Source organism: Passer domesticus, chromosome 7, assembly GCF_036417665.1.
Source record: "Passer domesticus isolate bPasDom1 chromosome 7, bPasDom1.hap1, whole genome shotgun sequence".
Classification (NCBI taxonomy): Eukaryota; Metazoa; Chordata; class Aves; order Passeriformes; family Passeridae; genus Passer; species Passer domesticus.
This window is the reverse complement of record NC_087480.1, coordinates 47165834-47187492: the sequence shown is the minus strand read 5'-3', so window position 1 is coordinate 47187492 and position 21659 is coordinate 47165834. Positions and strand designations below refer to the sequence as shown.

The following is a 21659-nucleotide window of genomic DNA, read 5'->3' as shown; positions in this document are numbered from 1 at the left end:
GAACTGGCCTCTTCAGACATCTGGAGAAGGGAGCTGCAATGCCCACCGGAGGAGGTGCAGTAGGAAAGTCAAATGAATTGTGACTTTTTAAAAACGTTGTGTTTATTTGTGAACTTCATAATATCGGTATCAGGTTTTTAGTGGAACCAAGAGCCATAGAAGAGTCTGGCCGCACAGACTTTTGACTGCTCCTGTCAGAAAGGGTGGCCGGCGCTGGGTGTCCCCGGCCCCGGAAGGAGACCCCGGTGCCGCAGGACCTTCGCAGCGGCGGTGCCGCGGCCGGGGCGGGAGCTCACCCCGAAGGCAGCCCGCGGTACCGCTGCATCCCCGGCATCCCCGGCATCCCCAGCCCCGCTCCCTCCGCCCGCCCCAGCGGGGCGCGGGCCGCTCCGGGATCCGCACCCTGTCCCTGCCCAAGCCTCCGCTGGGATTCAACTGCCTTTCGCGAGTGTCACCATGTCTATTTTTATTTGCTAACGCCCGGCGACAATGGCTTTCTCACTTCCTCCATCTCTTCCAACGGCTCGGGTTATTTAAACGCCGGCACGCACAGGGGGTCGCTGCCTGCGGGCCGGCACGGCCGCGGCGCCGCAGCGAGGGGCTCTGAGGCGGCCGGGCGCTCCCCGCTCTGCCGGCAGGGGCGGTCAGGCGGCTCCGCAGGTGAGCGGCGGGGCCGGGCCGGGGCCGAGCGCGGCGCTTTTGTCCGCCGCAGCTCCCCCGCCCCGGCCCGTCAGCGGCGCCGCCGGCCGCGCGCCATTGGCTGCGCGGGCGGTAACGTGACAGCGGCGGGGCCCGCCCCAGACGCGCCGGTTGGAGCCGGTGCCTCGCGCTGCGCCGCCGGCTGCCGCGCGGACGGAGCGCGCGGACCCAGCGCCGCTGCGCGGGCGGGCCGGGGGGCGGCGGCGGCAGGTAAGGGAGGGGCGGCTGCCGCTGACAGGTGCCCCGCGGCCCCGGCGTGCGAGGGAGGCACGGGCGGAAGGAGGGGGAGCGGCGCGGAGCGCGGCTTTCCGAGGGCAGCTCTCGCGGTCCCCGCTTTTCCCGGGGTTGCCCCTCCGCCAGCGGAGGAGGAGGGCGCTGCCGTCCCGCGGGGTGCCCGGCGCCGCCCGTCGGATGACCCGGTGAGCCTGCGCCCCGTGCCTCGGCGGCGCCCGGCAGCGGGGCCGCTCACCTGCCCTGGCCTCGCGGGCCGAGGCAGAGAGGGACCGGGCGCGGGGCGCCGGGCGGGTCTGTGGCCGCCCCGGGGCCCGCGGGCGGAGCTCGGCGAAAACCGCTCTGTGGTTTGCGTAACCGATATCTGCGCGTGTCCTCGAGTGACCCGGGCGCTACAGGTCGCCTGGGGCCGCTCTCCGCCGCCCCGGGCTCGCCCGGCCGGGCGGCAGCTGCCACCCTTGGGCCCCGGGAGTGCAGGCGGCACCTGCCCTCGAGCAGGGCCAGGCGGGAGCCAAGTCACAGCCTCCCCGCAAGGGAGAAAAGAGTTAACTCCGTGTTGAGGCCTGACAGTTCTGCGTGTCGAGCAAGAACCGTCCTATTTGTCGTGTTCTTCCTTTCTCCTGCCTGGCCAGTGCGTTTCTCGTCCCAGCTAGTCAGGGATCCTGTAGCAGCCTCTCTTAGCGCCCTGGCTGAGCTGTGCAAGTGGCGTCAGGCTGACTTTGTGTCCATCTTCTCAGGGAAACTGGGGCAGCTTCCTGGTTTTGGGTCAGAATTTGGCCCCAGTGCATGCTGCAGTTGACTAGTTATGTAGGAGTGATTAAAGCAGACTTCCCAAAAGCTTAATTTTAATTAAGTATGTAATTAATTATGCTGCTAAGGTAAGCTGTGTTTGCATTGGCCCCTAGTGCGGTCATTCAAAACTATACCTGTGAGGTAGTCCTCAAACAAGCTGGAAGCGATGTGGTTTATTATGGTTTCAAATGTTCATGCTATATCTTCTGCTGACTCAGCTTGCTTTGTTCGCTGAAAGGATAAGGTATGGCATCAATTGTTTCAGTTGTCTTGGAATTTTTTCTTAAGTACCTTCCTAGCAGGGAGGGCAACAGATTAGGCCTTACTGATCTGTCTTGTTTAACTTAAAGAGAGTGGTGAAGGAAAGCCCATGAGGTTTAAGTAGTGAAATCTTACAGTACTTGTGGAATTTAAGTATTGACCATCTGTGTTGTACATGTTTTGTTCAGAATCCGTGTAGCTCAGATGACAGCGTGAGGAATAGAAGACGTAACTTTCCCTCGGTGTCTGTGCCCCTGAGCAGCACAAAGGACATGAAAGGAAAAGAGAGTGGAAATGAGAAGGTTATGGCAGAGAACCAGTAGTTAGTATCTGATACAGGGGGGATTTTTTAAGAGTTTTCTTGAGTGTTTAAGGCATTCTGTTATAGCCAGATAACAAATGTTTATCGGTGAGTTTTACACTAACATATATTATTACGTTCTGCTGAATTTTACATTCACATAATACAATTGACTTATAACTTCAGCAGAATTCATGTAGCTTTCAGAAATTGTGCAATATTAACTTGCTAGTTCCCTTACACTTTTGAGAGAAGGGAGTTGCTGGTCTGGCTTGTATTTGTTTCCTCTTTTGGGAAAACATGATTTTTATGGGGAGAAAATTGCCTTCTGTTTATTACAGGTTACCAATACAGTTGTTGTTTGAAGTTAATGAAATAATGTTGAATAATTTTTAGAAAGGGACCAGTAGTGCTAAAGAAACATCCATCCATATTTCAGCATTGTAAAATGAACCTTGTAGAGCAGTATGTCACTGTCAAAGAAGTATTTTTCTAAGGGGGATTGAGGGGAAATCTTGTCTTGCTTTAGCTGCTGCTGTGCTACAGGTAGCAAAAGAGACTGTGGCATTAATAACACTACTTCAGCTTACAATACCTACTGCTAAAGCCATAAAGCTTTACTCAGCTAGGATTAGAAATGGATGTTTCATGTGACTGAGGGGATGAGGTGTGGTTTTTATGGGTCTCTGTGCTGTCTATCTAAATGTTTCATGCTGCTCTCTGTATTCTGAGTGCTAACTTGTGGGCTGTATTTATCCTTAGGCATCCTTATAACAGCTGTTCAGCTGTTGTCTTGTAAATAGTGTTATTCTGCCAGTTGCTTTTGCAGTTACTCTTTTTAAAGATAAGTTAGCAGTCTGTGCTGTGGTCATGAAGCTATTTGGTTCAGATATCATGGGTTGCCATGTAGAAGGTTGAGAAATGTAAAGTGGAATTAATATGTTAAAGTTTACATGTGCTGTCTTTAATGTTTAAGTGGTATAGGTTATATAATTCCAGTTAGAGTTTTACCAGACTTGGTGAGTGGGCTTTTCAGTTTACTGTACTTATGCTTGGGTTTGGGGATTGTTTGCCCCAAGAGTTGTTAGTCTGCTACAAATGAGTTCTGGATTTAATTTTTAGCTTGTTGAAATCAAATTGTAATTCACTATTGAACTAAAGGGTCATAATCTTATGAATATTTTCCCCAGCTATTTGATTTAAACTTACCCATATGAAAAGGCTGTGCTTTGTAGTGTTGTAGTGCCTTGGAAGGAAGGCAGATGATGCAGCTCTCAGTAAAAGCTGTTACAAAAGCAGTTCAAGGGACAGTGCTGACATGCTCTCTTCTGATGTACACCCACGAGGATTCTAGGGTCTTTCGACAATCAGAAGGGAATTGTGGAGAACTTGTAATGGACCTTTTCAGTTTAATTATTATTGGGGTTGCTCTGTTGGGTTTCAAAATAAATAAAATTATGTGACTGCATTTTCATCGTAAGGGCTCAGCCTCCAAGTACGTTTGGATGCTGTAAACTGGAATGCAACTTCTTATTCTGAAATTGAGAATTTAGTTGACTGAGAACCTAAAGGGATTAAAATACTTTTATAAGGGATCCAGTGATACCAGTAAGAATGTGATAGTAACACGATCTGGTTGCTACTAATTGTGAGCAGAATTTAGACATTGTTTCAAACACTTTGTTTCTTTGTGAGATAGTAGTTTGAATTGTGATTTTAGTTAGCAAAGTTTCGGTTTTGTGACACAACAGCTACAAAACCATGGTCATGCACTTTGCTCAGGCTTAATTAAAGTGATTGATTTTTAGAGCTCTTATTTCAAACCCCAGAAAATGTAACCCCTTATTTCCCAGGCATTATTGCATTCATTTTCTGCAGAAAATACTAGTATTCTGTGATTAGTTTGGGTTGTGAAATATTTATTTAGTTACTTTATGGTAGCTAAAAAAATCATCTGCATCCAAATAGGAGGATCTGTTGATCTGAAATTTAATAATAGCACATTGTGATTTTAATGATGAAGTATTAGTTCTTTGAACTAGCTTTTCCATCTGAATGAAAGCAAAATATTGGTGTGCCTTTGTTGTGTAATCCAAAATATTTGAAGAAGGGAGGGAATTTGAAAATTTTTAACTAAAAACTGTTTGTTTCTAGCCTGTGTTTAAATATTCACAAGATAAACTTTAATTTCCAACCTATGCCAATGCAAGTGTGAAACTGATTGTTGCTTTTCCAGTGCCTTTTCCAAGTAAACACTTTTTATTAAACATTAACATTGTTTAAATACTATTTTTGCAGTGACACTGACTACAAAGTTGGGAAAATTATTGCTTAATTGAAGTGAGATGGGATATGTCAAACTCAAGTGCTTTACCAAAGAGGAGTTAAAAGCAGTGTCTGCTTTACTTCAAATTATTATTTAGTTTTGTACAAATATGGGGCTAGAGGTTTTTTACTTTAAAGTTCCTAATTGATTCAGGTGATGATAAAACCTTGACTCTTGTTTTTGTAGTTCTTAAACTTGGCTTCCTACCAAAGTGTGTTTCTGATTAATACTGCTATCTGAAAAACCTTACCAGCTGTTGGGTCTCTTCAGGCAGCCTGCTCAGAAAAGGAAATTTTCGCAGTTGGAGACTTGCACAGCACACTTGGGTTTGATGGAAGTACAACGCGTGAACAGAGGTCCTGAACTAACTTTGTGTTTGTTCAGGAAACAAAGCAGGATTACTGTGGATTTACTGTAGAATTCAAGTCTGATCACTTGTTTGTGGTTCTGAAACTTAGCATTGTTCTAGCAGATGTTTCTGATAGGTACAGCGTGGATTTCAGCTCTCCTGAGCCCATGCATGTGTGCAGCTCTGAACTGTACAGTTGTGTTTAGGCATGCAGTTTGTGCATACACTGCCACACAGCATGTGCAATGTGAAATTTGTCTTTCAGTCCATTCATTTTATTAAAAGAAGATGTAGCTGGTTGCTTTGTCCAATTAGTAAATACATAAAGCAGAGTAATATGAACAGGAAGATACTGAAGAGGCTGAGGGGGTTGTGCAGCCAGATTGCACACTGCTGGAGGATTGGCAAAACCTGTTCCATTTCCATTTCAAGCAGTCTTGTATTTGACTCCAGTCCCAAGTTTTTCTTTTTCTTACTCTGCGATGGGGATATTCTTTAAAAAGATAATAAGATGGGTTTCAGGAGAGCCGGCGTACAAAAAGAGTGTCTGAATTTGCATCAGATATCAATTGGAAATTTATCTGTTCTCATTATTGTATTTTAGCTGTTTAGACCAAACATCTAGAATCAAGTGTTTCAGTTTGTCAGGCTGGCATTCATGAGTAACTGTCTTTCCTGTTAAACAAGATGAAAACCTGCTGCTTCTAGAAGGAGATAGGAGCCACTACTGAAAATACAAATCAGCTTTCTGATGTCAGAACTAATAGAGTGAAATGTGTTTCTGTATTGCAGCCCTGATAATTATATTTTCCTAGATGCAATTATGTTCTTGTCTGTGGAAGTAATAATATTCCCTTCTAGAAAGTTCTCCATTAATCGTACACAGCATCAGGAAAAATTAAAACGAAAAGTTTATTTTTTGACCATTCTTAAATCTTGTGGCTAAATTTGTACATGGTAATAATTATCTTGCAGAGACAGAATACATTTGGTATATATGTTTTTGTGACCTCAGTTGCTGTTTCCATTCTCAACATCTGCTTTCGTGAGAGAATGCTGCTTGGTCTTAGCGGTCTATAAATGTTGAAAAAACTTGGGTATCCTTTTTTCAGCCAAATGTTGAAATTTTAAGTTATTGTACTAGACAACAGTTCACATTTTAGAAACATCAGAATTATTCTAGATAGAATGAGGACTACAAATCCAAATTAATATATCTGAGATCGGACAAAGGTGATAATGGTTTGACCAGTATTAGGAAAAGGAATAGTATTTCCAGCTCTCAGAACCAAACAGAGGCTTAGTACAATCCAAACCAGCTAAATACCTAGTAAGAAATTATTTTTGTATAATATTCCTAATTTAAATAATTTTTAGAGAATAGCAGAAACATTACCATAATTTTACAGTTGAGAAGTTTGAGCTGGAAAGAAATAATATTACTTGCATGAAGTGATTCAGCTGTCAGAAGTAAATTATTAACTAAGTTAGGTATGGGTATTGTATTGGAAAGCAATGTTTGAGCTAGGAAATTCATATAGAATGGAGGTTCTGAATAACTATAACCACTGAATTTCAGTATTTTGCTCTCTGCAGAAGTGGTATGAAAAATGTTGGCACCTTCCATCATTGTCTAAATGCAGTGTGGTTGAATTCCTTATTCCTTTATTTAGAAGAAGCAAATCAGAATATGAACCTGCTGCAGTTAATACCTGAGTAATATGATATTACACTGCCATGTAACAAATGGTGTTGATAGCCTAGTTATAGCAACATGATATCTTGTGGATGACAAAATTGACCCAAATGCTTACCTGACTTCTTAAGTAGGATTTGTAGTCAGCATACTTTATTCTGCTGTGACAGCAGCACTCTTGATGGTGCTTGAGAAATTAATTCAGAACTGGTTCAGGTTTGTGGACATATTCCCAAGTTCTTCCTTCTGAGAATATTCTCTTATTTCAGACTGATTTCCAGTAAGGTTACTGAAGTTGTCTTGCCTGTTTCAAATGTCTTTGGCCATTTATGGTTTTATTGAGAAGGACACTGAAAATGGAAAGAGGGTATATGAGCAACTCCTTGCCTTTTCCCAAGGAAAGAGGGTCTCTTGTTATATAATTCTAACTGTTTTATGCTGCTGGGTCCTTAGTACTGTTACTGCTCTTGAAGACAATAAGCTATATAAATAAAGAATCTGCTTGTAGAAAAATCCAATAGTATTTAAGTTGTGAATATTCTCTAGTGTTCTCTCTGCTTTGCTTTCTGATGTCCTGAGCATGGCAGCACAATGAATTGACATAATATCTCTGAATTACAGAAACTGAAGGGATAAAAATTATTTTTCTATTGTAATACTTATCTTGGTATGCAAAATAAAATAGATACCATTGATGCTCATTCAAAATGCTGGAGGGATACTGCTCATACCATTGTCTTATGGTTATGTAGTCATATTTCCCAGCATGAGAAAGCCCCAAAAATATGGTTACAAGAATAAAAAGGTATAATAAGCAAGCTTGAAAAATCTTATTTCATGCAGTTGGAAGGTGTCTGACTCTGTGTTAGCTGTGGTAGTACTGGGATGAAGGACTTGATGTGCTGCTGTGTAAGATGGTTTCTGGGAGAGCTCCCAAAGGTGCAATTAAAAGACCTAGGCTGGGACTGATGAGGCTGCTTTTGGTGTCATCATGCTTCTTTAGGAAAAAACAGGTGAAGCACTAAGGAGACTTTTCATATTTAATGTTCCAAAATTGTTCCAAGATTTCTTTGGAACTTGGAATTAAAGACTGCAGTATCTTTAGAACTGAGTTACTGACTTTAAAACCTAATTGGGAGATGGGGGAGCAACAAAGGAGGCCTGTTCTTCTAGATATCACTTGAGAGTGTGATCTGTGCCAATTTCCTGGTATCTTCTTTGACACATCTGGGCTGGAATGCTTGACAGCGTGGCATGCCTGCAGTCGTCTCTGGAGAGTTGTCTCTTGTGGTTTAAATTAGCATTAGCTGAACACTTATGGACTCTGTGCTTCTGTCCCAAGAAGGCAGGTACATCTCCAGTACAATTCTCTCCCCTTCTCTCCATCCCCACTGTATTCTCATTCTTCTTTCCCTTATGCTAGAAAGCCCCTTCCTTTAGTCTGCTTTCTTAAATCACTATTCCTTTGAGCATTCTCAGTCTTGCTGTTCTGATTCTGGTTTTGTTGCCTTTTTCTAATTGAGATTATAAGGCTCTTTAGACATCCAGATTAGGTTTGTACGGGGATGGTGCTCCTTGTTGCTGCAAGTATTTTCTTGGGTGTTAGTGAAGGACAGCTTTGCTGCTCTGAGAGCTACATCATTGCTGCCACAATCATCCAATAATTTCTTTTTCAAAGTGGAATATGTGAAATATACAGCTGCTTGGAGAAATATTAATCAATGGAGAAAACAAGAGTGCTAGAGTTTCCAGTGAAGACAAATTATAGAAGTTATTAATTAAATATTGGGATGAAACTAGGTAAGTATCTATTACATGATCAATATAAAGCACTCTTCTGAACCAATGCTTGCATTGATGTTTATTGTAGTCAGTATTTTAGAGGCTGATATGTCTCAAGTTTTGTTATAACATTAATTTGTATATTTTCAAAATGCAGCTCTGAGTTTGAAAATAGTACTGAGACAGCAAAGCTGTAAAAACATTGCTTACTAGAAATGCTCAGATTTGATTCGGAGTCCAGATTCTGTTTGGTTCATGAGGGATCACAGAAACCACCATGGCTACAAATGGAGTTACAGGCTCTGGACAAGTAGACAACTTGTTCTTAAAGAAATCAGTAATGTTCCTGCAATTACATGAAAACAAAGCTGGTCTACCTTTCATTTTACTGTGGTTTTTTACTATTAGAAGTCTTATCTATTTAACTGTGTAACATACCTTTTCAGAAACTTAAGTTTGTACCTACTTAGCAATTTTTCTGCATTTTAGTTTGTCGGGTTTTTGTGGAAACTGATTGTCTCGCCTATCTCTGGTTTTACACTTGGATTTAAACTGAATCTTTTTCTCGCTTTCTAGAAGCATAGGTTGTGACCTATTTCAGATTAGAGGAGAGGGGTGAAGAAAGTGCTTTTACTAATAAAAATATTTATATCTGAATGTGAATTTGTATTTTGAAATTGCTCTATGGGCTAGACTAGAATGAAATAAAAACCACACTTAACTTTTACATGCAAATCTTATAATGCAACTTCATTACAGGGTTTAATCTTCAGAACAGTTGTGGACTATTGGACTAATGGACTTGTTTTTACCCTCCTATCTGCTAGTGAGAGTTAAGCTCAGGTAATTTCATGTACTTGGGCAGAGTTAACTGATATGGGCCATTATCTGTTGTGGCCCACAGGTATGTCATTTTAGACAGCTGGAATGTTTGAATGTGGTTCCTCTCCCTAGTGAGTGTTTGAACAGTGACAGATTTTACAGCCAAAGTTTATCTCTTGACTGGTCTTCCTTGAACAGGGAAAAGGCTCAATACATGGATATCAGTGGTATTTAATGAGAAGTTAATATAGCTCAAGGAAGACTGGTCTTTTTTGGAGGCTGCAGGCATAGGAAGGAAATGCATAATGTAACATAGCTAATCCTGCACAGTCAGATTTCAGGAATAAGTCTGGTGCTTATAAAGCAAATCAAATTGGAGTTAAGCATATTTTCAATTTAGATTAGACTGCAACTTTATAATAACTTTAGACTATACAAAGTATTTATCTTGCATTAAGTGTACCAGAGACAGAAAGAAGGGTGAAACTACCTTTAAGTTTTTTGGGTTTTTTTCACCTAAGGCCTTTTGTGTTGAACCTGGGAATGTTCAAGCTTTTAGGTAGTTCAGGAAGGTGAGATGTACTTGCCATGTTCTACTTTTGTTTTTCTCAGCTTTGTGAAGATATGGTAGTGGTAGAGTGAGGTAGTAGTTGCTTCATTTTTTTATCAAATTATGGGCTGTGCAGTTAACTCTGAAGCTGTAAGGGTAAATCTTGTAAAGTAAAAATGTTAGTGTAGCCTAATTCACTAAATTTTAAACTATGTTTACAATTCTTTTCCCCCAGAAATTACTTGGCTGTATAGATTCATGTAATTCTTCCCCAGAGAGCAAAGACTGATTTTTAAGCAGCATAAAACTTCGCTGTTACTGTTCTACACCTTATGTTCAGCTGTCTTGAGAGCAGGAGTGTTTAAGAAAGGCAAGGGCCTCTAGCCAGTCCAGGCACAGGCTGGAGATTGTCTGTAGTTGTAATTTCTGAGTATTTGGAAGGATTTTAGGTCTTTGATTATTTAAGAGATTGATATGGCAAACTTGGAATAATGTGAATGTAGTGTTGAAGATCCAGTGCTTGAGGAGCATGCTGTTTATTGTAGAGTGTGGGAATGTCATTGGATTTGTTTTAAATACAAAAGGATAATCACTTATACGTGTTTAATTGTCACCTGTGATCATCTTAAGATGTAGCTGGAAAGCAGCTTTCTCTAATCTTGTTTGTGTGGTTCAACATTCAATGGAATACGGATTCAAAACCACAATCCCTATCAAAAAGGTCCTACAGCTGAATCTGTGTATGCACACAGGTGACCAAAGTAGAGATTCTGAAAGAATCACAGCTTGAAGAAGGGAGAGGCAGTCATGTAAATGCTTCTTCTAAGAGTAATATGGCAGTGTCATTCTTTATGGAGACACCTGCACCAGAACTCTTGCAGTACCTCTCTGTTTGTTGCTTACTGAATGCTTGAGAAAGGGAGCAGTAGCATGCCAGTAGAAGGAGAAGGTTTTGCCAGGAAAGATCTGGTTTGGGTGATGAGTGTATGTATGGGTAGAGTTTGTTTATTTTTGTTCCTTTGGGAATTTTCATGGGGGTTTATTTGCAAGGCTCAGGCAGTGCATATGAAACCATAAGCAGGTGCTGGGAATCTCATAGGGGATTCTCAAAACCGATGATGTGTTTAGTTCATTATTGAACTTTCCATCCGAAACTTGAGAAGAAAAAGTGGTCTGTTTAAACTAGCTAGAAGCTTAGTTGGTTCTGTAGTTCAGGAATGATTTTTGATAGAAAATTGATTAAACAGATGCATTACTTAATATGTCAGCATCTCCTTATCTAGGCTGAGAAGCAGCTGCAAGAGTCTAAAGAGACTGTCTGCAAAGTTGGTGGGTGTGTTTCTTTGAGGGAGAGGGAAAAAAGCAAGACAGAGGGGCCATGGGAGTACCTGTCAAGTAGTTGTATAAAGCTTTAGTTGTATAAATCTATTTTGATTAAATTAGTATGTCAGAAACACCAGTTGAATACCCTTTAGGGAGGACAAGCAAGGTAATTGCCTTGCTCCAAAGACATCCCTGACTAAATGTGCCTAAAATTCTGTGAGCAATGACCAAATGATAGAGTAATGCAATACTAAGTACCCTTTTGGCAGCTGGGGGTGGTGGTGGGTGTCTGATGCTTATAGATAATATTTTTCAAAATGAGAGCCTTTTATTCACATTCTGGATATGTTTCTGTTGTTCTGATTTGATAAGTCTTGAAGTAACTAAAAATTACCTTGATATTAGTGATCTTGATTACTTTATTTTTCTGGCCTGTGTCTCTGTATTGGTCTGGAGTAACTCTCCTGAAGTCATCATTTTGCCTGGGGCTAAGCTTCATTCTCTCTTCTTGTAAGAAGAGATTGCCAATTGAGTTAGGCCACTTTGAAAAGCTTTTATGGCTTTGATATGGGTTGAAAGCTGCTGCAGATGAGGTTTATCAAGTCCATTACAGTTCAGCATTATTCCATTTGATTAGCCACTCTTGGCATACAGATAGGATTTGAAAGAAAAATGTCTTCAGCGAAATTATCATCAATAATTCACATGTTTATGTTACAATTGTATATACTGCCTACTCCTCCAGTGGTAAGCTTGATTTCATAAACATAGACTTGTAATGGATACACACTCTTCACTGGAAGACTTCAACAAGTAGCCATTCACCAGACCAGCTTTCAAGTATTTAAATGCTTAATATTGTGACATTTGCTTTTTACTAGAAAGTGTTGTAAAACCACAGCAAGAATGTCGTCTCTTTTCTGGAATGGGGACTAACAGCTTTCCACTGCGAGGCAGAGAGGTGACAAAGACTTTATAGAAACAGACCTCACGAAGTTATGTGGGTCAGCCTCAGACTGAGTGCCCAGTCTGTACAAAAACAAAGCACCTTTTTTTTTCAGCATTATGTCATTGGTTGAAAAAGGCGTATTGAGTGATGCATACTCTTAAGTATACCAATATGATTTTCGCAGAATTGGCTTAAGTTTCATTTTCTGTTCTCCTTTTTGTAAATTTTAAGGAAAATGCTTTATCAGAGAGTGTTAACTGTTTTATTGTACTCTGAATTTTGTCCTTTGTATTGAGCAGATATGCCTTATTCCCCAAGAATACTCCAGTAAGCATTTAGTTATATGAATCATCTTAAAACATTAGTATCTCCCCAAGTCCCTGATGAGGTTTACATGTTTGTCAGGAAGACTTGCTCCCATCCTCATACTTATTAGACCTTTCACACTATGTTAAACTCTCAGCCAATTTAGTGGTAATTTTGACTTTTCAAGTGTTTTTATTTTTTTAAAATTTGCTATTTTTACCTTTTGATCTTACTTTGTTGCATCATTCAATGTATTAATCGCTTAGTGTGTTCTTTACAACTTTAACAGAGGTCCCAAGTCTTTCATTTTTATAACATTTTTATAACAAACTTCAAGCAAGAAGAATTGACTGGTTTAAATTTTAGGATGGAAGGGGGAAAATGTTTTTGGTTTTCTTCTGTTTGCATTCAAATCAAGCATGTTTGGCTTGAGTAAAGGTGTGATCCAGGTATTCTCTGCAGAATGAAAGCCTTAGCTGGAATGGGTTTACTATTTCTTTGTGCTTTTATACTGGCAAATTTATATTCAAACCACAAGAATTATGTCAAAAGAACTCATTTTAAAGGCATTTGAGATGTGGTTTTGGAAGTTGGAGTGATTAAAGAAACTGCTGTTTTTCAGCTGTGTAGCATCTCAGCTGCAGAACTTTACGTAAATGCAAAAACTGTTGAGCTTAAATGGTTTTTAGTGCTTAGAAAGGGGACAATGACAGAAGCATTACTTCATCTCTACTTTAGGAAAAGCGACTTTCAGATAGTGAACATGTAGATAATTTGAAGGGGGTGGCATCTTGTAGATTCTTAGATCTTTTACTCATAGATGTTGGCTCTTTGAAATGCCGTTGTGGAAGCAGTAATGAGCTGCTGTTCTAATACTCACAGTTTTTAGAGTCCAAACATTTCAGAATCTTATGACAATTTATTTTCCTTACAGGAGTGTATTGTAACCATCCAGTCCTTCTTCAGCTGCTTTCCCTTGGGTGGGCCTGGTAAGTTTTTCTATTCTATCATAAAGAGCTTTGTCATTGCAAGAAAGGTTAATTTATTTTTGGTCATTTTTTCCACTTGAATGTGGAGTAAGAATGAGGTTCAGCTATTGTTTGACTTTTTATAATCGTTTGTAAGCTCTGTTTAAAGTTGAGATGTACAGTACCAATATATTGTAAACAAGATCCAATGTGTGGCCAGGAAGGCCAATGGCATCCTGGTGTGTATCAAAAACAGAGTAGCCAGGGGGACCAGGGCACTTCCCTGTGCTCAGCACTGGTGAGGTCCCACCTGAGTGCTGTGTGCAGTTCTGGGCCCCTGACCACAAGACACTGAGGGGCTGGAGTGAGCCCAGAGAAGGTCAGTGGAGCTGGGGAAGGGTCTGGAGCACGGGTTCTGTGAGGAGCAGCTGAGGGAGCTCATTCAGGAGAAAAGGAGGCTCAGGGGGAGCTTATCAGTCTGAAAGTCTACAACTGCCTGAGAGTGTAGCCACGTGGCTCAGTTTCCTAAGTTCATAGTTATCTGGGGAAAAAAATTACTTCCTTGTTGAAATAGGGCTTAGCTGTAGGCAGTTTCCCTGGTGTTCAGAGATTTGTGTGTTGATGTGACTGCAGAACTTTGACTTTTCATGCTGCATGATCACACATATACATCCTGTTCCATTTCATGTAGCTGTAGCAATGCAGAGCTTAATGGAGGCATAATGAGGCAGCAGTCTAATGAAAGCTGAAATGTTTGCTCTTTATTTACGTTAAGCCACTAAATAAGTGTATTCAATGTTTTCTCCATCCAGAATGAAGACAAATGTAAAGATGGCATGTCCAAGGAATTTTAAAAGGTGTAGACCTCCTGACTGAGCAGTGCTGTGTTTTTTATTCTCTTTAATTAGTAAAGTAAGTATGAATCAAACCTATGCTTCTGGGAGTTAAATGGGCCTATATATATGTATATATATATATAACAATATTGAAGAATAATACATTGTGCCACCTTAATTTTAAATCTGCCAATACAATTAATTGTCTTGATGGGAGTAGATGGGGAATTGTGTATAAGAATATGTAATACACAAGAGCTTTTTGGGAATTTATGTATTTTTAATTGGGCAGAATTATTTTATCTGGTAGAAAGTTCTAAATTACAAGAGCCATCATGTTAATGATGGTAATGAAGGAAGGACGTAAGTTTATGATGGTAATGAAGGACTGCTAATAATACATCAGCCACTTCTTTGACTGAGACCTCTTTGTTGCTTCTACTGCAGCAGTATCCAAGTGTTTGCTTTTAATATAGCTTCTCTCATGCTAGTTTCACTCCTTAAATTTTTGCACTCCCAAGTACCTTTTCTTAAAATAAATTCATGAGATGATGGCTGGGGTCAGGTCCCAGAAGTTCTTGGATCCTTTTGTTATGCTCTGGAGTCCAGGTCACATGTTACACATATTTAGAACTGTGATAACAATAATAGACTTGTATTCAATGGTGAGATAAATTGTTTTTAACAACTCTCTAAGAATGTATTTTCTTTTCTTTTTTCTTCTACCAGCTGCTGTTCTCTCACAGGTGAAAGTCATGATCACGCTAACAGAACTCAAATGCTTAGCAGATGCCCAGTCATCCTACCACATACTAAAACCATGGTGGGATGTCTTCTGGTATTACCTCACCATGATAATGCTGCTAGTCGCTGTGCTTGCTGGGGCTCTCCAGCTTACTCAAACCAGAGTATTGTGCTGTCTTCCTTGCAAGCTAGAATTTGACAATCATTGTGCTGTGCCTTGGGATTTAGTTAAAGCCAACCTTAACATGTCAGCTAGCTCGACGGCACCGATAATCATCCCGCTTAAAATCCAGAATTATCTCCATCGGCAGCAGTATTCCTACATCGATGCAGTATGTTATGAGCGACAGCTTCACTGGTTTGCCAAATTTTTTCCATACCTAGTGCTTTTGCATACCTTTATTTTTGCAGCTTGCAGTAATTTCTGGCTTTATTATCCCAGTACAAATTCCAGGCTTGAGCACTTTGTAGCCGTTCTTCAGAAGTGCTTCGACTCTCCCTGGACAACGCGTGCCCTCTCAGAAACAGTTGCTGAGCAGTCTGCGAGGAAGTTGCCGATAGCCAAGTCAAAAACAGTGATTTCATCACCTCAGTGTTCAGGAGACATAGGGGCCAGCAGACAGTCCCTGCCATATTCACAACATGGCTTGGAAACGACTGGAAGAGAAAATTCCAGTGTTCTTGACAAAAAAGAAGGGGAACAAGCTAAAGCTATATTTGAAAAAGTGAAGAAATTCAGAGTACATGCCGAAGAAAAGGATGTTGTATACACAGTGTACATGAAACAGATTATAGTGAAAGTCTTTGTAGTTGTCATAATAGTAATTTATGTCCCCTACTATTTATCATTTATTACACTTGAAATTGATTGTGTAGTTAATGTTCAAGCCTTTACAGGCTACAAAAGATACCAGTGTGTTTATTCGCTAGCAGAAATTTTTAAAGTCTTGGCTTCATTTTATGTTGTTTTGGTGATCTTCTATGGATTAACTTGTACTTACAGTTTGTGGTGGATGTTACGAAGTTCACTTAAGCAATACTCTTTTGAGAAGTTGAGAGAGAAAAGTAATTACACTGATATACCTGATGTGAAGAATGACTTTGCATTTATTCTTCACTTGGCAGATCAGTATGATCCTCTTTATTCCCAACGATTCTCAATATTCCTGTCTGATTTGAGTGAAAATGAACTCAAACAGATAAATCTTAACAATGAATGGTCAGTGGAAAAACTGAAAAATAAACTAGTAAGAAACTCCCAAGACAAGACTGAACTTCACCTTTTCATGTTAAATGGTCTTCCAGACAGTGTCTTTGAACTGACAGAAATAGAAGTTCTAAGCCTGGAACTTATTCCTGAAGCCAAACTTCCTTCAGCTGTGACCCAGCTTGTCAATCTCAAAGAACTCAATGTTTATCATTCATCACTAACGATGGATTATCCAGCAGTCAACTTTTTAGAAGAAAATCTGAAAACCTTGCGTTTGAAGTCTAGTGAGATGGGAAGAATTCCATTTTGGGTCTTTCATCTAAAAAACCTACAAGAATTGTGTTTAACAGGATATTTCATGCTAGATCATCACAACTCCATATACAGTGATGGCTTTCAGGGGCTAAAAAATCTGAGATCGATTCACTTAAAAAACAACCTTTCCCGTATACCTCAAGTGATTACAGATCTTCTGCCTTCTTTACAACACTTGTCTATCAACAATGAGGGAAATAAACTGATAGTGCTAAATAACCTGAAGAAGCTGGTAAACCTGAGAACCTTGGAACTAATCTGCTGTGATTTAGAGCGCATTCCCCATTCCATTTTTACCCTAAACAATTTGCATGAAATTGACTTAAAAGAAAATAATCTCAGAACAGTGGAAGAAATAATTAGTTTCCAGCATCTTAAGAATCTTTCTTGCTTAAAATTGTGGCACAACAGTATTTCATATGTCCCAGTGCAGATTGGTGCATTATCAAACCTGGAACAGTTGTATCTAAATTATAATAATATTAAGAATGTTCCATTGCAGCTATTTCTTTGTAGAAAGTTACACTATTTGGATCTTAGCTATAATAAGCTAACCTCCATCCCTGAAGAAATCGGTTATCTGACCAACCTGCAGTACTTGGCTTTGACAAAAAACCATGTAAGTAGAACTTTGAATTACTATTCAAAACAAAAAATAGAGTTAAGCTGCTATTTCTTCTGGAACAGCCTCTAGCTTTTGTAGTGTTCATGATTAAAGAAAATCCAGAAAAAAGGGGTGGTGCTTGTTTAATTACTGAAGCTTTGGTAACAGCAAAGCTCGCATAATACTGAACAAGTACTGTTCTGTTTGTAGCTGCTTAAGGGCTTTGATGCAGAGATGGTATAGGTTAGCATGGCTGCAGAAACAGATCTTTCCTGCAGTTGTCAATCCTATGTAGTACTTCAGTGGAAGTGAACAGTGTTTAATGTTTACCTTAAAGCATCAAGCTGAAAGCTAAAGTGAATGAACAGCTGGTTGATGGGCATCTCGGCTGTATGACTGGGAAGAGGGAAATAATTGTGGTTGGTAACCTCACAATCAGTGCTAAACTGTCTGACTTGTTAGTGTGCAGCTCAGGCTTGTGAGTTCTTTGAGGTTTTCATTGGTGAGGCTGGTTTTGGATGTTATGTGTCAGTGGAGTGGGCCAAGATGACTGTACTGCACAGATAACTGCTTGTACAGGTTTCACACCACAGGAGCTGCTAATGTCTCTCCACAGTCTGTGCTTGTTCTTCATTAAGTGATTCTTGGCAATAGTAGCTCTTCCTCTCCCCTGCCACCTGCACACGTCTGCGTGCAGACATGGATGTGCTCCCCCTTCCAGACTTGGCTTGTGCCAGGAGCCAAGCAGCTTTGTAAGAAAACAGGGATAATAAAACCATTGTAGTGCTCTCAAGCACTTGATCACTTAATGATAGAGGAATTACAGTCTTCCTTTTCCTTTCATAAACTAAGAGGGTTTTTTACCCTAAAATAAAAAGGGAAAATGTCAAAACATGCAGCTGCACATAGGCTAACACCTTCTAATGTACTTTATTTTTGTTCTTTTCTTTCCTTTTTCTAGATTGAAATGCTGCCTGATGGATTATTTCAGTGCAAAAAGCTGCAATTTCTTCTTCTGGGAAATAACAGTCTGATGAATTTGTCCCCTTTTGTGGGTCAGCTACTGAATCTTGTTCAGTTAGAGCTCATTGGAAACTATCTTGAATCACTTCCTGCTGAACTGGAAGAATGTCAGCTCTTAAAGCGAAATAATCTAATTGTTGAAGAAAGGTTGTTAAAAACACTTCCACCTCGTGTGAGAGAGCGTTTGCAGGCATGCTCAGATAAGTCCTAAGTTTAAAATGAAACTCTGCATTGTTGCATTCTACAAGTCTTGCTTAATATCTCTCTAAAGATCTGTATAGGTAGAGAGGAGTGAAGGAGAGAGAGCAATTTACAAATCAGTCTTAAACTTAAAAACATTGAACTGAGTTGATTGTATTGGAAAAGAAAAATTTATTCAGATTCAAACAAAAGATGCAGCCTTTTACAGGTAAACATGTTTGAATCTTGGAACATGAATTGTTAGGTTGTACTGATTGAAAAAATTCAGCTAAATGTTTATGGTAGTAAAAAAAAAGAAGGGATGATTGTCTGGCTATAGTGAGAGTGTATATACTTTTTTCCTATGAGAATTTTTTCTGTTGATAGTGATGATTAAAATAGTTTTATTCCTGCCTTATGAGGTCTAAGAACTGTCTGGAATTAGTTTCTAAATATGAACTCTTCTCTAACTTAGGATGTATTAAATTAAGAGTTTAAACTATTTGAGCAGTTTAATTGCATGGGGTATATGGAAAGTAATTTTTCAACATAATTTTTAAAAGCTTTTGACAAGTACTAAGCATTAGTTCTATAATTGTGGAAGATGCCATTTGAATCTTGCTATTAAATAACTAGAACTGGTTTCAGCATTTTATCTTAAAAATAGTAAATACAGAATTAATTGTTGCCTAGAAACTGGGAAGAATCAGAAGAATCTGAAGTAACTGTTGTGCGCATGTCCTAGAGAACCAGCCTTACTTTACTGCTCTTCAGAAACAATGGTGGCAAATGGAACACAGTATGGTTGCAAAGTTGTCTTCTGTATGTTGTGAGCATCCCAGGTGTTAGTGTAGTGTATGTTGCTGATTAATATTTTTATAATAACTTCTCATTACTGGCTGCCTCAGTGCAGCTTCTCCACACCCAGTTACTGGGGAGAGGATGAAGGAGGTTTGAAGTTTGTATTAGATAGGGACAGAAAGACACAGATAAAACAAACTAAATAATCACACAACTTATAAGCATTTGGGAGAAAAAGACAGGAAGCATTATAAGCTTTGCCTCTTCTAGGGATGTAATAATATCATAAATCATAGTGGTGGGATAAACTCTTATGCCATCCTTAATACTTGCAAAACTGGATGGAAATAAAATGTTTCCTGACTTCATTCTTCTGCTGTGCGCTGTTTTATTATATTTGAAGTCTTAATTCTCATTATGTTTATCATGTTCACCAGAAACATAAGTTATGCCCCTGGGGAAGAAGAGGTTAGCATTCTTTCCAAAAATACACTTTAAATCTTTAACATAATACAGTTTTCAAAACCAATCTCAGTTATGGGTTCAGCAGATGACTTAATGCCCTTAATGACTTAGTGTTTAAGAAGTGTGCTAACAAACTGCATTCCAGTTTGTAATAACAAATCATCACAGATAAAAGTAGTTTTAGTACTAGATTACTTTTAGTCATCTTCTCGCTCCCATTCCACTGGGATTTCCACACACATTCAAAATAAGTGTGATCTTATTTTGAATGATCAACATGAAAGTAGATGTCTTTGCAGGAGCAGTGCAAGAGGTGCATGTTTATCCACTGTACTGATGGCATTCCAAAGACCTTTGTAGTTGCAGCACTTTTCTTCTCAGGGAACCAAAATGTGGTAAAACTAATTGCTTTCTGTGTAGTTCTAGAAATGTTTCGTTTAAATGGGTTATTTGTGTTTATGTGCAGACCAGTGCTGCTTGAACAGTGTTTCATAATGTCCATATGTAACTCTCCAAACTCTGTTAACTAATTTTAAGTTGTATAACAGTCCCATAGGAATTGACATGCTTCATCAACAGAGCTAGTTGTGGTACATGTGATTAAACCACAAGGCATTAAGTTACACCCCTGTGGCAAGACTTGTGTTAATAATTGCAATAGGCCTGTCTGGACTTCATAACTTAACATTAAAGAAGACTTTATGCCAGAATTTGACACTTAAGACTTGCAGCCTAATAATTTTTATCAGATTAAATGAGCATTTTGTTTAAAGCTTTTTATGTAAATTAGGAAGCTGTGCTGAAAAAGTTAAATCAGCAAGTAATTGACTTGGCCAATAGCTTCAACTTTTTAGGAATGCATCAGTCTTTTTCCATAATCAACCAAACTGATGAAGGTGAAAAATAATCATAAATAAATGGCATTAGTTTTGTCAGGAGTGAATTAACAGAAGTAACTTGGAGAATGGTACTTAATTTCTAAAATGGTAGAGGATTTGAGACTCAAATGTATAATAAAAAATGTTGTTTTATAGGCTAAATGGGTTACATTTTTTGCAGACTTTAATGTGTTCACTCTGCACCCCCTCAGGAGGGTTGGATTATTTTAGCTGCATGTTTGGTGTTTAAAAAATACCAAGACAAAAGCTGGAATACGTGAAGGCTATGATATCTAGCCTTGTTTTCAAACCACAGTGTGCCTTTACTATCCCTTTTGTACCATGAAACCTAATCCAAGTGCTTAGAACTGAGGATGGAAACAAATGTAACTCTGAATTCCTTGAATTTGCTTCAGCCATTACCTTAACATTCACTATTTCTTCAAAACAAGGGAATTTTCAGGGAATCAATTTATTAATCCACTGTCAAACTTTGTACAATAATATTGTTGGCATCTAGTCTTTGTATAAATAATAATTTCCTAACAAAAAAGGCTTTTCAACTTATTTGTGTTATATTGTGTTTAAGAACTTTGTATTGTGATCTTCCGCATCATGAACGTTTTGTTTAAAGATTAAATTTTTGTTTGCATTACAATTCTATGAACTGTTCTTTCTTTTTTTTTGTCAGAGATGTTGCATTTAATGCAAAGCTCAGAAGTTTGCTTCCAGCTGTCTGTATCTGTGTGGCAGCAGGTCTGTCTTCTACAGGATAGCGTGAAGATTATGAACAGCAGTGGGAAATGAAAGCTATGGTCCATGTCAACACAGTTTTCATATTCTGAATTAGGAGAGAAGTTCTTATGTTGATTTAGAACACAGCTTCCTTCTTAATTATTGCTACAGACCTTTTCCTAGTCTTCCACTTTAATTTGTGTGAGCTGGGTAAGTATAAGATGCAGACTGGAATTGTACTGGGAGAAGCAGGTGGGCAATGATTCTCTCCCCAGCTTGGCACATACAGCTGTCATGTGGCTAAACTGCCATAAATAATGCTGCTCATAGTAAATCATGAATGTATTTCAAGTATTGCATGTGATGTTAGCTCAAACATCTAATTTCTCTTGAAATGCAAAATGATACCTGATTGCTTTTTCTGCAGGCTTGGGTTTGACTCGGTGTTCTTAAAATAAGGGAAAAAGCTCAGACTTGCAAGTAGTGTTACATATTCAAGTAGAAGTCAAGTAT

General features: G+C 39.5%; 2 protein-coding genes across 11 annotated transcripts in view; both read left to right on the top strand.

The window, feature by feature from the left end:
- Positions 1-772: 772 nt before the first annotated feature.
- LRRC8B (leucine rich repeat containing 8 VRAC subunit B) lies at positions 773-19436 on the top strand. 5 transcript variants are annotated; one of them, XM_064428354.1, is made up of 6 exons: positions 894-909; positions 2172-2305; positions 13322-13376; positions 14168-14267; positions 14921-17079; positions 18026-19436. In XM_064428354.1, exons 5-6 carry the CDS (start codon positions 14947-14949, stop codon positions 18296-18298), a joined length of 2406 nt encoding a protein of 801 aa, XP_064284424.1. In that variant the 5' UTR covers positions 894-909; positions 2172-2305; positions 13322-13376; positions 14168-14267; positions 14921-14946; the 3' UTR covers positions 18299-19436. The 5 variants fall into 5 exon arrangements, with proteins under 5 accessions (XP_064284421.1, XP_064284424.1, XP_064284425.1 ...); XM_064428355.1 differs by lacking the exon at positions 894-909 and adding an exon at positions 1432-1561 and having other exon boundaries at positions 2172-2285; XM_064428353.1 differs by lacking the exon at positions 894-909 and adding an exon at positions 1432-1561.
- Positions 19437-20213: 777 nt separating this feature from the next.
- LRRC8C (leucine rich repeat containing 8 VRAC subunit C) overlaps positions 20214-21659 on the top strand; it is a 41138-nt gene continuing 39692 nt past the window's right edge. For all 6 annotated transcript variants that reach the window (XM_064428350.1, XM_064428346.1, XM_064428347.1 and 3 more), the window contains exon 1: positions 20214-21356. The gene's annotated coding sequence lies outside the window, so the exon portion shown is untranslated. The remainder of the gene's footprint in view (positions 21357-21659) is intronic.

What these genes read in the sequence shown, in the direction of transcription:
- LRRC8B (XM_064428351.1), top strand. Translation starts at nt 14,947, where the DNA reads ATGATCACGCTAACAGAACTCAAATGCTTAGCAGATGCCCAGTCATCC. An exon ending in TGGCTTTGACAAAAAACCAT is followed by an intron (nt 17,080 to 18,025) that starts GTAAGTAGAACT and finishes TCCTTTTTCTAG; the next exon opens with ATTGAAATGCTGCCTGATGG.